Source organism: Heliconius melpomene, chromosome 2, assembly GCF_056956725.1.
Source record: "Heliconius melpomene rosina isolate 202511_hmr_F chromosome 2, ASM5695672v1, whole genome shotgun sequence".
Taxonomy (NCBI): domain Eukaryota; kingdom Metazoa; phylum Arthropoda; class Insecta; order Lepidoptera; family Nymphalidae; genus Heliconius; species Heliconius melpomene.
In genome coordinates, this window is record NC_140390.1 from 8995204 (window position 1) to 9009743 (window position 14540).

The window sequence follows — 14540 nt, forward strand, 5'->3', positions numbered from 1 at the left end:
CCTAAATATTTTTGACGTGGTTCTTGTACTTGATGGTACAAGGACACAGAATTAAACAAAATGATTTAGTTAATGAGATTTGATGTTATAATTCGTAATTCGGATTAATTATTCAAGAAGCCATTGATAATAAATTATAAATTTTAATCTGCTTCACGAGTTCACGCTGTATCTCCCCACACAGCAGGGTAGGCTGAGGGAACCTAGTGTTAAGACACTCCGTTTCCCACTTTCTGCTGAATTCTGGTCCGTTGAGTGGCAAAACTCAACTTTTATTAACTTCAATTTAATGTTTATAAATTACTGTAAATAAAAGTTTTTCGAGCCGTTTTTGATATTGATAGGCGGCTTCGGAATTTTTTTTAGTACTTACTAGTAGGGATTGGGATTTGTTATTAAAATATCGATATCACCATAATAGTGATGACATTGAAAAAGCATCAATATATTTTTCGATGTAATGCATGTGTATGATGTATCGAACGTGTCCATCTATGTTACATCGATATATGAATAAATACATCGATGTTTTTTAAACATCGATTGTTTTTTCTATAAAGTATAAGTTGAATCTGTATTTGGCAGAAATACAAGAAAACAGTTTCCTATTAAAAAGGAAGTCGCTAAAATTGCTTACCTAAATAATGATACATAAGTAACATTTAGCAAGAAGAAATGTCACCTTGATAATAAAGCAAAACATTTCACGTACCTATCTATTTATACGAAAAGAAAAGGCATTTAAACCAACAGCACTATTGCATTTAAAAATACGATAACAGTCGATCGATATTAAAAATCTTGTTATGACATGTATTTAAATGGGTATTTCCCTAATACCTTAAAAGATACTAAGATACTGGTGTTAGATTAAATAATATGCGATATCATAAATAGATATTTTATATATATATCTTTTTTTCTTTTCTATTAGATAGGTATAAAAAATCCAGTAATTATATATTCAAATTTTTATGTATCAAACATATAAGCATATAAAAAGTCCGAACCTAAGGCAGTGCTTTGCTCAACCTAGGCCAAAGTAGGGTAGGCAGAGGGAACCTACTGTTAACACGCTCCGTACCCCAATTCCGTATGGTCTCGCATTACGTGTTGAGCAGCGGAACACAACGCCGCACTTTACCTTGTTATCAGATAGAGGAAATTAAATAATTTATTTATTCAAACAGGCCGCGCTTTGCCTTGACACCAAAGTGAAGAAATGAAAATATAAATTTAAATAAATATTTTCTTTCCTCGAGTAGGAACCAAGCCCACAGTCAGGGGTCGAGGTCGATGTTGCAGCACCATTAGTGCCCCTGCGGCACGACTGGCCTCATTACTTAATATTATATAATTATTGATTTTAAACAAGCATCTACATCGTAATTTAGTAGCGTAAAAGATACGGGGGGAAGATTTAACAATAAAAGTCGGTTTAGATTATTTAAATAATACATTTATAGTTGAACATCTATCACATTCATTAATTTTATTATAATATTTACTTTCTTATAACAACCAAAGAATAGCGTACCATAAATAAAAATATTTATAATATTTAAATTGTATATAGAAATTTCAATGTAGCAGAATTTTTAAACAATGAAGCTATTGAAAGTAAGGCAGCAACTTCACGAATCATTCTGTACGATTATTGGCAGACAAAGGCCTGTAAAGACACTCCGTTCTCCGCGCAAAGCTTCTAAACGTATCTCTCTTTATCTTATCAAAGCGGAGAAATGAAAACAATTCTATCCCCCGAATAGGAATCGAATCCATAATCCTAGAATACTACGCCACGATAGGTAAAATTCTGCTACATATAAATGTCTTAATGGTTTTAAACAAGTCTGTAATAACTTAAAATATTATAAATATAAAAAATCACAAATTAATATTTTATATGCACAGATGTATAGAATAAAACAATATTACATAATAATATACAATGGAGAAATATATTCACATTCGAAATTAAAAATGACTTCTTTAAAATTGAACGATCGGTACTAATAATATTATAATTATTTTATTTAATATAATTGAATGTCTATTCAGTCTGCAATTAATATAGAGAAAAAAATATCAAATAAGAGTAAACATTTTCAAATTAAATATAATTTTAATATTTTTTTTTATAAAATACAAATAAAAAAGATCTTTCTTAGAAGAACAAAATTGGAAGAAATATTGAGATTGTCAAAATATTATATAAATACATAACTTGTACATATTTTGTCTATGGCTCTATTTTTCTGGTAATTTTCTATACCTTATCTAATACTGACTTAAATTAAATGGATATGAAGTAAATGCGTATGGAATTTAAGAGATTGTTATTTAAAAAACAAATAAGTCCATAATACATTTAAAAATAATTATAAAAGATATGGATTAGATGTATTATGATGATATACATCTAAACCATATTTTGATGATGTATATGATAATAAATGGAAGAAAAATAGAACAAGAGTAAAAAGAAAACCGTATTTCAGTTCTTTGAGAAATTAAAAAAGATTAAAATTTTTCATAAATACCTGTTTAAAAAAGGAATAATTATTAATTTAGTTTTTTTTTGTTTTAGAGTAATAAAAAACATCTTACATTTAAACTACTCGTATTAGTATTTTTTTTGTTAAAAATCATTCATTAGGTTTAACAAATATATACATTTTATGTAAATAAAAATTATTAATTTCAAAACTAGCAAAACATAGATATTTAGGCCAAAACTAGACGATTATAAAAATTATAATAAACTATTTCTTCATAAGAACTACAATATTTTAATGTTCTACATTCAAAATCGACAAATATGTTAAAACAAACAGCCAAGTTACATTAAATCGATAACTTCACTAAGATTATAAATTTAAAAAATCGATTTCTTAATCGATTATTAATTACGATTCATTAAGATTAATTAATTATCTATGGACTACGGCCATTTTCTAGAAAAGCTAACAATATTCGACTTTACGCGGTCGATACTCGATATAATGACAAAGTGACTAAACTAACTACACGACTATCTTCATAAGTGTCTGTGGAAAGCACCATTCAAAACATTTAGCTTATTTAGAGCTACAGTGATTTTTATAATTAAATGTAACTAATATACAAATACGAATTTGTGAGCTAATTGATTCAATTAACAGCATTTACTTTCTTTCGTTTTGAGATTTATTTTTTATGGGTATCATTATTTTCCAAGTAAATAGTTGAAATACCACCATAAAATTAATTTCAACATTCATAAATATAATAAAAGACCACTGTAACTCTAAATTCCGATTAATTAACTACTAACACCAACAAGTTCACTAAAATTTCATAAGCTCACGACCATTGATAAGACAAAATGGCCTATATTATGAATAATTTAATTTTTCTTCTTAGGCTTTAACTTTATAGTGCCAGAATTATTATGTATGAAAATAAAAATATATAAACATACATTTTATATATAATTTATTTTTAAATTATGAGATTTGTAAACTTTTTATCATATATTATTCTGTAAATATTCTATTTAAAAGCGGGACGCAATAAAAATGGTGACGACATTGGATATGAAATAAAAAATATCTAACTTTAAAAAAGTATATAGAATAAAGAAATTTGTAGATTCACCATCTGTTTGTATGTATTTTTTATTGGTAACTATTTCTCCGACTCTTTTAACTATAAAATATTTAAAATGTTAACTTTTTAGGCCTCCATTACATATTTCTTAATTTTACAAATATTAGATGTGTTCTATATTAAAATGGACTAACCTAGAAAAAAAAGTATAGTATAAAAAAATTAGTAGTGAGATTTAAGAAGATGAGATTTTTTTATAAAAATATAAAAATAACACCAACATTATAAATAAAAATGAGAAAATGCAAAGGAAAATGCAGCATTTATACCATATTGGTAAATACATAGATACATATATAAAATATCATATTGTTTATATTTGTGCGTAAATACGAAAAATTCAATTGTTTATCTACCATCAAAATTGTGCGGTAATTTTAGAAGAATCAAGTCTTTGGCATTTATTAGTCTTACCATGTCAAGGAAATATTTAAATGTTAACTGTCACCTACCATATGTCACCTGTCAACTGCCCTTGACATGTCATTTAGTATGTTAAATGGAAGGCTTGAATAAATTAATTTCTTCGCGTTATAGAAAATAACAAATAATATAACATTTAAAACAGCCGTTTCATGAACTAGCAAAATCATATTTTAGGACGAAATTGTACTAAACGTTTTAAATTACGAAAAATGTCAAAATACATGAAATAAAGAAAAACAATTAACACTTCTTTGATATTTTCCAAAAATAAAAAAGAGGAATTATAATAGTATACATACTATCATAGTTTTTACATACACTTTCGTTTCTAAGTAAATTACTGATAAGTTAAAAAAATTAAAAAAATAGAAAATTGGAGATAATTGAGAAATAATTTTAAATACAATTTCGTCCCAAAATAACATTTAGTACCAAACCCAAACCCAATACTATCTGATAAGTCTCTAGTAACACACACATATACATACATATATTGCCATCTCTTTCTTGCCATTATAACCAGAGAGAAATAGCAACAAAAGTATCAATCTAATCTTTTCCGTATAGCCAGAAAAGGATAGGAGCAAAAGTATCTGTCAAATGTTGCCATCTCTTTCTTTCCTATATAAACGGAGAGACATGGCAATATAAGTAGCCGTTAAACATTGCCCTTTTATATATAAAGAAAGAGATAGCAACTTAAGTATTTATCAAAAATATTGCCATCTCTTTCTTGTCATAGAAAAAGAAAGAGCAATATAATAGTTTATCAAGTTAATAGGAACTTATCGATCTTATACGAAAAAGAAAATGACTAATACCGTCTTTTATACTTTCTTCGCTTGCATCAACTGCGTTTCTCCATATCGCCGGCGGAGAATTCAGTGATGAGATCGTTTTGGTGATTCTTCTCTGTTTTAGTGATGTTCTTCTTATCTTCCAACTTCTTTTTGCCCTCGGAAGTCTTCCCCATGAAGACTTTGACTGCGCCCACCGACATTAGGTAGAACCAATAGAATTGTGGCAGTAGGAGGATGCAGATTGATATTTTACAGCCTGTTGGAAGTGACTTTATTGCCTGGAAATTATAAATTAATAATTACAAACAGTTTAAAGTTGCTTTAGGTTTTGGTTGTCAAGCTTAATTAATGCTAAGTACAGCCTAGATCTACGGTGATCCAGATAAATAATAAATATAGATATAATAAAATGTTAAATAACAAGTACAAAGTTAAGGCCAGTTGTGGCGCACGATTTTGCACTTAAGGCTGTAAATGCAACAGTTTGTAGGATCGATTCGTACTGGAGAAAATGAAATATTTAATAATTTCTCTGCCTCGCTTTCGAAACGAGGCAAGGGCAAAGCGTGGCATTAAGTTGCACTGAAAAAAATGTATACATATAAATAAAGACATACATATAAATATAAAGGATCGAAAAATACGTGTGTGCATGTTGCAGATGCAGAGATGTTGTGCACCTTGCAAGGAGGTAATTATACACGTATATAAGCATATCGGTGTGTGAGTTTATATGTACAAAAAATAAAATAATAAAAAACCGTACTACATACAGTACGTGTATGTATTGTATATATTCATTTTCTAAAAATTAAATAAAAAAATAAGCTTAATATCCCGCACACAGCAGGGTAGGCACTTCGTTCCCAGTTCTAAGTGCATTTTAATAAATATAATATATGACGTCACACTAACCTGCCAATAATCCATACTCTGCGCACGCGCATACATCAAACAGACGTACGGCAAACTCAAAACCCGACAAAAGGCGAAAGATATCAACATTAGGAGGCCATTGATTTTATAAGCCTTAGATTGTTTTAATCGAAGTCGAGCGAGCACTCCTCGAAGGGAAACACAAGGCGTGGAAGCTTCCATAAGGTAAATGAAACTGAATACACAGTCGCCGAGGCCGCCACGTAAGTACTGTAACAATAATGTTTAACATTTTTAAAGTGTTATTCCACATTTAGGAAAGGAAAATACTATGGTTTCAAAGAAGCTAGGGTTCAAATCTCGCTAGGTTTACTTGTTTCACTTTCAAATTATTTTAACATAATTGTTGATCCGTACCCACCCTAGAATAGTCTGGTGCACACCCCAGCAATTTTAATTACAAAAAAATATTATTATTATTTAAAAAATAAATTTCAATGAAAATATTTAGTTTACACTTGAATAAAGTCAATAGTAAAACCATAAAAATATATCTAAAGCTCATACATACCACAATAACCAAAAACCCAAAACCACCAATGAATATATGATGCATCAGTATGACCGGCTCGTGGCGACAGTACGTGAAGAAGGAAGGTCGTTTGTTCGTCGTGGAGTCTCCCGACGAAAGAGTTTCGGTTTTGGTTCGTCGGAACCTCGATTTGAAGTAGTCTACGTTTGTCGTCATGTGTACGTACACCTGGGATGTTAATATTTAAGTTAAAGTACCATAAAATAATGTAAAAAAAGGATTAAATAATATAAGAATTTAAAATCAAAAACTATTTTGTAACCTTGTTAACCTGCTATAAACGGGATACAGCGTAAAGCTGAAAAGAAATAAAAAAAAATACAATTTAACACTAACCATATACATAGACCAAATATCATAAAAGAAGTAAGCGGCGCCGAACCACGCGTACGCCTCGGACATGAAATGGGATGACTTCATGAGATCTCTCGTGCACGACCACGCACAGACTATGGCACCTGTGGCACATGAAAATCCAGCTTGGATCGCTGATACCAGCCTGGAAATATAATAGAATAATATTTAAGCATTTTTTTTGTGTTGAATATCTGTAAGATTAAGACCGGTAGACACAGAAAAACTAGAATTAAAACACTCCGTTTCACACATTCCCATTTTTGTAGCTTTTAGCCAGCAATTTAAATATTCAGTTGCGTTATATTCTTGTCGTTTGATACATAACGAGGACGTGGTTAATAGTTATAATTATAGGGGTTTTGACATTTAATAATACAACTTTCTGATGGAAGTTGAGGTTAAATTTCATCTAAAATCTCTCTCGATCTCACCATCTGAATCTCTCTATAAAGTAAGTAGAGAGTAAGTCTCTAAAATGAAATTAGTAGATACATTCATGTATATTGTACAGGAATAATATTTCAGACTTTAGTAACCAATCAAAGGTTTCAAAATATTTTCATAGTAATATCATGTTACTTTTTTATCTGTTTCCCATTTTCCGCTGAATTCTGGAGACATTGAGTGTTGAGTGACGGAACTCAACGCCGCGCTTGGCTCGACACCAGAGTGAAGAAATGAAAATATTAAAATAAATATTTCATTAACCCACCACCAGTCACATTTATAGTCATACACTTGTGCCCGTACACCGCGAATGGCCCCAATGATAAATGAGGAACGTAATGTTAAGTTACGTTGCTTCTGCCTACCCTGCTGTGTGCGAGATACAGAACCAAAATGACACTCACTTATTAGATATATCCAATACTTCACCACAGCTCAGCCTATACTTGTGCCTGAGCCTGGCGCCGGCGCCGGTGAACAGGGCGGCCACGTTGAACAGCTCGAACAGCGTCACGAAGTAGACCAGCCCGAGAGCGGTCAGCATTGATCCACGTTTTATTGATATTCTGGAATTTATTAGAATTAAATTAATTGATTAATTATTTTTAGTCTAGTTAGTTACCGTCGTCGCACATTGGAACAGCGTCTGACTAGACGGTGGTAACACCAGAGCGTAGAAATGAAAATATTTAATTCAAATTCAGATTATTCTTTATTCAAATAGGCAATTATTATAAGCACTTTTGAATCGTCGAATGAACATATGAACAAAAAGCTACCACCGGTTCGGAAGGCAGTTCTGCTGAGAAGAGCCAGCAAGAAACTCAACAGTTGCTCTTTTCAATATCAATGGAAATCTCTCTCAAATATTCTTGAACAGTGTAATAAGCTTCACTAGTCAGATTTTTTTTTAGAGACAATTTAAATTTTGGAAGTGGCAAACCTAGAATACACTGCGGAATTTTATTATATACACGTATGCTCAGATAAAAGATCTATTAACTTTTTGGAGGCGAAAACTTGGAGTAACAATCTTATCTCTATTATTCGTTCCTATCGTATGACTGTCACTATGTTTACTATGACAATGTATATTTTGTATATTTTGTCGGACAAACAGAATATTTCATTTCCTCGAATCCGAAATGAACTCACAACCTGTCGTGTCTACAGTCACACACTCGTGCACCTGCGCCACGACTGACCTCATATGAATATGGAAAGTATTTAACAATAATATCACCCGAGTGACGTGTAATAAGGGCACTATAGCATTGCGTAGTGTTGTAGATACAATTAAATATATATACTTATACTTAACCATATATGTAATTATGTATGTGCATATAAATTAAATAATTATACTTGGAATTATATGTAGGTCAGAGGGTTTACTTAATTTATTTTTTTAACTTTACACTGTATCAGAGGTTAGTCATACAACACGTAATGCACCCAGAATTCGGAGGCGGAAACTGGCAAAAGGAAGTATCTTAATGGGAACCTGCCTAGACAGCTTAGGTATGTAGCGTGAAATTAAAAAAAGAAATATTGATAAAAATAAACATCCCACAAAATGTTGACAAAATCCGTATCCGTTGCGTGTATAGTCAGACATTGAATTTCTTAACTGCGACTCGAGGATATCGTTTATTTTTATAATTACATACCATAAGAAACATAAAGAAAAATATATTTTCCATACAAATTGCAGATTACAGCATGCAATTAGAGCGTACCTACTACCATATACTTTACCTTTGTAATAAACTTATATATTGTGGGTTCAAAGTCAAAGTCAAAATATCTTTATTCCATAAAAATGCTTAACATTTATTTACTCGGACATCTTATAAAAGTAGAAAAAAATTAAAAACAAAATAACCAAAAAAAATGTGCAATTTTGACTTGAAGGTTCGATCCTCATTCAAAATATGAAATGTTTATTTAAATTTATATTTTCATTTCTTTTGCCCTAGCATGGCGTTCAGTTCCGATACTCAACACGCAATGCCTTCGGAAATCGGAGGAATATGGGGAACGGAGTTAACAACACTTAGAACTAGGTTCCCTCTGCCTTCCCTGCTGGGTACAGAGTGACACTATATAAAAAAAACTCAAATGTAAGGTCCATTAGCATACGAAATCACGGACAGAATTTCTCTTTTTATATGTATATTTATACAATAATAATAAGCAAAATACAATTGAATACGTCTTGAGCTCTACAATACAGCAGAAAGTAAAGAAGGAGAGAATGAGATGATATTTCTTTGCTCACCTTGCATTATGCGGTCATATAATTACAAAAAAATATATATATTTTTTTCACTTATCTAAAATAACGTAAAGTCATTACATTGAAGCAACTAGAAATCGTATAAACAGTTAAAACTGCATTAAGAAACGAGGTCATATATAAACACTGATATTTTTAAAGAAGTACTAATTAAAACTAGTTGTATTTATATTTTTTCGCAAGTTTTATATTCACATATTTTATTATATAAGGACCATGGCGTCCTAGTAGAATCCAAAGGGTTTTCATCATGATGTGATTCATCATACACTACCGTTTTTTATTTTAAATTCACAACCACTCCATCCCTTTCTCATCTCAGCTTTCTCATCAGTGCCATGAGTACAGATTATTTAATTTAATCAATAATATTGACAGTAAAAGAAAAACAAGCAATATAAGAATAGCAAAGCTATCTACTCCATTCATAACAAAGTTCTGACCTTTCAAAAATGACCGCGTTAAGTATAATAAATAATAATATAATAAACTCATCCTTCAGCAATAACACCTTGAAGTCACAATGTTTCAGTCTTTTTTAAACAAATATGTATCTATTTTGAAAGGAACTGGAATCTGTTAGTAACCCCTTTTATATAACCAATTATGTAAATAGGTATGTTTAAAAAGGCACTCATATAACACATACACACCTATGTAGCAAATTTTAAATAATTATAAAAATTCCTAACAGAGAGAAATGAAAACATATTTCAACAATTACATTACAATACTTTACATCTTAAGACAAAATAAATTAAAAGTGTGCTGCAAAATAGACTGGTTGTGGGTCCATCCCCTCTCGAGGAAATGAAATATTTATTAAAATTTATATTTTCATATCTGCGCTCTGGTGTCGAGGCAAATCGCGGCGTTGAGTTCTGCCACTCAACACGCAATGTCTCCAAAATTCCGCAGAAATCGGGGAACGGAGTGTCTTAACACTAACACTAGGTTCCCTCTGCTTACCCTGCTGTGTGCGGGATACAGCATGCGTTTTTATTATAATGTTATATATATATATATATATATACGTATGTATTTACTATGTACGTATGTTTGTACATAATATATGGGTTGAGTCATGGTTGTTATGTCGAGCATGACATTTACATACAAGTGCCACGCCTAGGGTAGGGGTAATTGAAACGCTACTTTCAAGTTAACAGAACAAAATCGTATCCAAAGCTTACTATAGCCTAAAAAATATATATAACAATTATTCGATAGTATGCGTTTTTTATGATGTTAGATATCACTGAGTTCACACTATACATATAATATGTCAATATTATAACTATATATAGGCAAAGGGAATCTATTGTCAAAACACTAGGTTCAGAACTGGAGTGTCTTGTCACTAGATTCCCAGATGCCCCAACTTTAAAAAAACATAGGCCTAACTATATAACTATCAAAAGTAGGTTAACGAATTTCCATCAACAGACAAACATATTATATAAGGTATAACAAACTTTCAAAAGAATCGTCTTGTTACGTAAGTTTTAATTAGAGGTGGAAATCGAGTTGGATCGCGAATGCCTCGCTGTATGTATATAGTTGCCTACAAAATTTATCAAGTGTCTGAAAATTGAAGAAACCTTGTGTCAATTATTATTTTTTTCCAGCTTCACGCTGTATTCCTCACATTGGCCTCAAATTCAATGAATTATTTGATAATTACTTCTCTCATTTTTTTATACTGAAGAGATAAACCGTTTCTTTTTTATTTTGTAGACCGATCCAATATTTGGGCGGACAAGAGGAGTCCACCCTATCGTTATAATACCGATATTATAAATCTAATATAGACGCGTGTAAAAGTGGTAAGTGAGCAAGAAGGAAAATTAAAATAATCATAATACATAACATTAATTCCATAGATTTACATATATGTTGAAAAAAAAAACAAGAAAAAAGAAAAAAAATCTTCGAAAATGAATACATTAATAGATAAACATTATAATAGGTATACCTACTTGAAATATAAAAATATCAGTTATCTGCACAAGGTCGAACGAATTCGCAGTTGTTATTATATTACATGCTTTGCAAATAGATGTTATCGTGGTGCAGTTGAAACATGATCAATGGTTGCAAGTTCAAATTCGGTAAAAAAATAGTTTAATATATATAGGCGATAGTGCAGGGAGCACGAGGGAGGTGGCTGACAGACAGGTTGTGGATTCGATTCCCACTCAGGGTTAAATCCTCGAGTTCCGCCACTCAACACGCAATGCCTCCTCCTAAATTCGAGACCTATCATGTAGTCTGCCACCCGCAATATGAACCGACCCTTCACGTCAGAACGATATCGACGTATGTAAGTCTATTATACAATAAAAGTCCACGACGATCAAATAATAAAAATATTATTACTGATAATAGCAATAAATTACGACAGTGTCGCCGACGGTGTCTATTTATACCACCAGTCGGTTAATATGTATTATTATATCCAGTATTGGTATATAGTTGAATCTGTTTGGTATTTTATGTCAAAATAAAAAAAACAGCTTCCCGCTGTATTCCACACACAAAGTCCAAAAAATGAGAATACATTCAATTTCTATATAGAATATTAAAAATTTCACAGAAAATACTGTCTTTAATGCAAACAATGAATTTATCAAAGTGTTTATCTCGTCCCATAAACCTGTACAAACAGCTAAGATTAATGCCAGACGCTAAGGCCACAATATAATATAATAAATATACTTGCAAAAAATATTATAAGAAAAAAAGAAATATGGGTAATATTTATCCAAATTTATTTCTATAAAATAAAAGTGTTTGTCTGTGTATCCTGCAAAGATGCAATTGACTGGTTGTGTAAACTATAATAAATGATAAATTTTTAAATATATTAAAATATTTAGAAATGCTCCCTTATTAGATATTTTTTTACTGCTTTTTTTTTTTTGAACCCACAACCTGATGCCTGTGCCACAATAGGCCTCAATTAGTCATTAAATAGAAGGTAAAAATATCATTGGAACTTAATGCCAGTCTTATGTTATTGCATATCATGGTGATGATACATGTACATACCTATCCAAGTAAGTGACATTGGTTAAGGTAAATCTATATAAATAAAATCGAAAGGTCACTCACACATCACAAAATCTCAGAAACTACATGTGCTAGAAACTCAAATTTTGCATAAGAGTTATTTATAGGACGTAGGTGCTCGCTAAGACGGGAATTTGCAATATTCAACTTCTAAGGGGTTCTTTTTGGGGTCGAAAGTTTGTATGAAACTTTGTTACTACAAATGCTAGGAGTCTCAAATTTTGCATAGACGTAGCCATGGAGACAGAAATTAATAATAAGATAGTTCACACGGGTGAAACCGCGAGGAGGCCGCTAGTATTTTAAAATATGTAAAAATGTTTTAAGAGTGGATAAAAAAAAATTGTTTCTATATCATAATTTTTTAAAGTTATGTCTGTTGACCGTAAATAATAAATATGATGGTTACGGGTTTGATTTCTATTAGGGAGAATAATTTAATTTGCATTTGCAAGTTAGATGCCACTTAGCATGCAATATTGAATTTGGGCAGAACGAAAAAAAACTATATAAGTGGGTGACTATAATAAGAGGGCTATAATAAAAAACTTTAATATGTCAGTAAGTGATAACTTTGATACAGAGAACAATTGTGGCCTTGTGCTCAATAAAACTACTAATTTGAGCGTATATTGATATTAATTACTATATATTAGTGTTATATACAAATTTTAAATTTTTAAATACATATGTTTAGACTATTTTTTATTGTTTTTCTATATAAATACAGAACAAAAGTAAAGTGTTAAATTATTTTGTTTTTAATACATTGGGAGACAATGCACACTGAAATCTGGCTTTCTTCTTATCTTCTGGCTAAGGCTGGTATTATACAAAGGATACTTTAGGTTGTAAATTTCCAAGAGTGAGAAGAAAAAAACAGGAGTAGTAACTCCTTAATAATATCTTTTTATATATTATTATATACCTAAAATGTACAGATTGTACTGCATTTTTATGGCATACAGTTTATTTTGAGAAATAATATATTTCATAAAAGAAATGCTGTCAGCACTAAATAAAATGGCATTTTCAGAAACAAACACAACTTCACTTACTTGTCTTCTGGATTGAGGCCTATAACTAAATTCACAGCTACAGCAAGAGCCCCTGCATTGCATGCCGCAAGAAGACATAGTATTTTACGGTGGTGCTGCAACTAAAAATTTTTTTGTTATTAGAAGCATATTTAAATATATAAATTATATTTAAAAGTGCAAGAGACTTCAGGATTAAGTAATGCAATGATTTTATTAGGACAATTTAGCAAAAATATGATGCAAAAAAAATATTAATATTTAAGACAAGTGGGCAAAATATATGACATCACACCCAGTTATGCCTAGAAAGTTATTGTATATATAAGTTAATACTCTAAACTTAATTTAAATTTAAAACTAAAACATTTAAAATGATATCATCAAATGGTTTATTTTAAACACTTAATACATTTTGGTATATTTTAAATGCATTTATCTAATGCTATTTATTAATATTAACATATAAAGCACCGATTACATGAATAAATATTATGAATTTTCATGAATTTAGAATTAAAATAGTATTTCAAATATCATATCAAATTACCTTTGAAAATGTAAGCTCCATTGTCGATAAAATATTTACTTGAATGGAATGTTTTAGAACATCACAAAAAATTAGGTAAAGCAGTTAGATATGAAAAAATAGTAACAAATAAATATTATTGCCGGAAATCGTTTCAAGAGCGAATATCACGCAAACTGCAGAGAAAAAGTGACAAGTTGACAGATGTTAATGTCAACATTTTAAGATTCCCTGCAATTGTCGCAGTTCAGATAATAGATAAGTTGTATTCATGTTAAGCTATCATAAATATTAATATTTTGAATAATATAGTTTGATGTGTGTATTAAACATAAGAAAATCTTAATAGTTCATAAATTAAAATATGAACGTAATACAAGGTTTAAATATGTCGTATTTATTATTTACGGTGTGCTATTTTATTACAGTGATTAGAAATTATTTAAAAAATACA

The 14540-nt window shown here is 30.4% G+C and overlaps 1 protein-coding gene across 1 annotated transcript; it reads right to left on the minus strand.

Moving 5' to 3' along the window:
• Positions 1 to 1433: 1433 nt before the first annotated feature.
• On the minus strand, positions 1434 to 14296 carry LOC146540781 (TLC domain-containing protein 3A). The gene is made up of 7 exons (XM_085203245.1): positions 14108 to 14296; positions 13579 to 13679; positions 7554 to 7715; positions 6682 to 6844; positions 6325 to 6513; positions 5793 to 6023; positions 1434 to 5155 (listed from the first exon to the last, which is right to left on the minus strand). The coding sequence occupies exons 1-7, from the start codon at positions 14126 to 14128 to the stop codon at positions 4925 to 4927; spliced, it is 1098 nt and encodes a 365-aa protein (XP_085059371.1). The 5' UTR covers positions 14129 to 14296; the 3' UTR covers positions 1434 to 4924.
• Positions 14297 to 14540: the final 244 nt, after the last annotated feature.

What these genes read in the sequence shown, in the direction of transcription:
- LOC146540781 (XM_085203245.1), bottom strand. Translation starts at nt 14,128, where the DNA reads ATGGAGCTTACATTTTCAAAG. An exon ending in GTATTGGATATATCTAATAA is followed by an intron (nt 6,845 to 7,553) that starts GTGAGTGTCATT and finishes TTATATTTCCAG; the next exon opens with GCTGGTATCAGCGATCCAAG. An exon ending in ATATTTGGTCTATGTATATG is followed by an intron (nt 6,514 to 6,681) that starts GTTAGTGTTAAA and finishes TTAACATCCCAG; the next exon opens with GTGTACGTACACATGACGAC.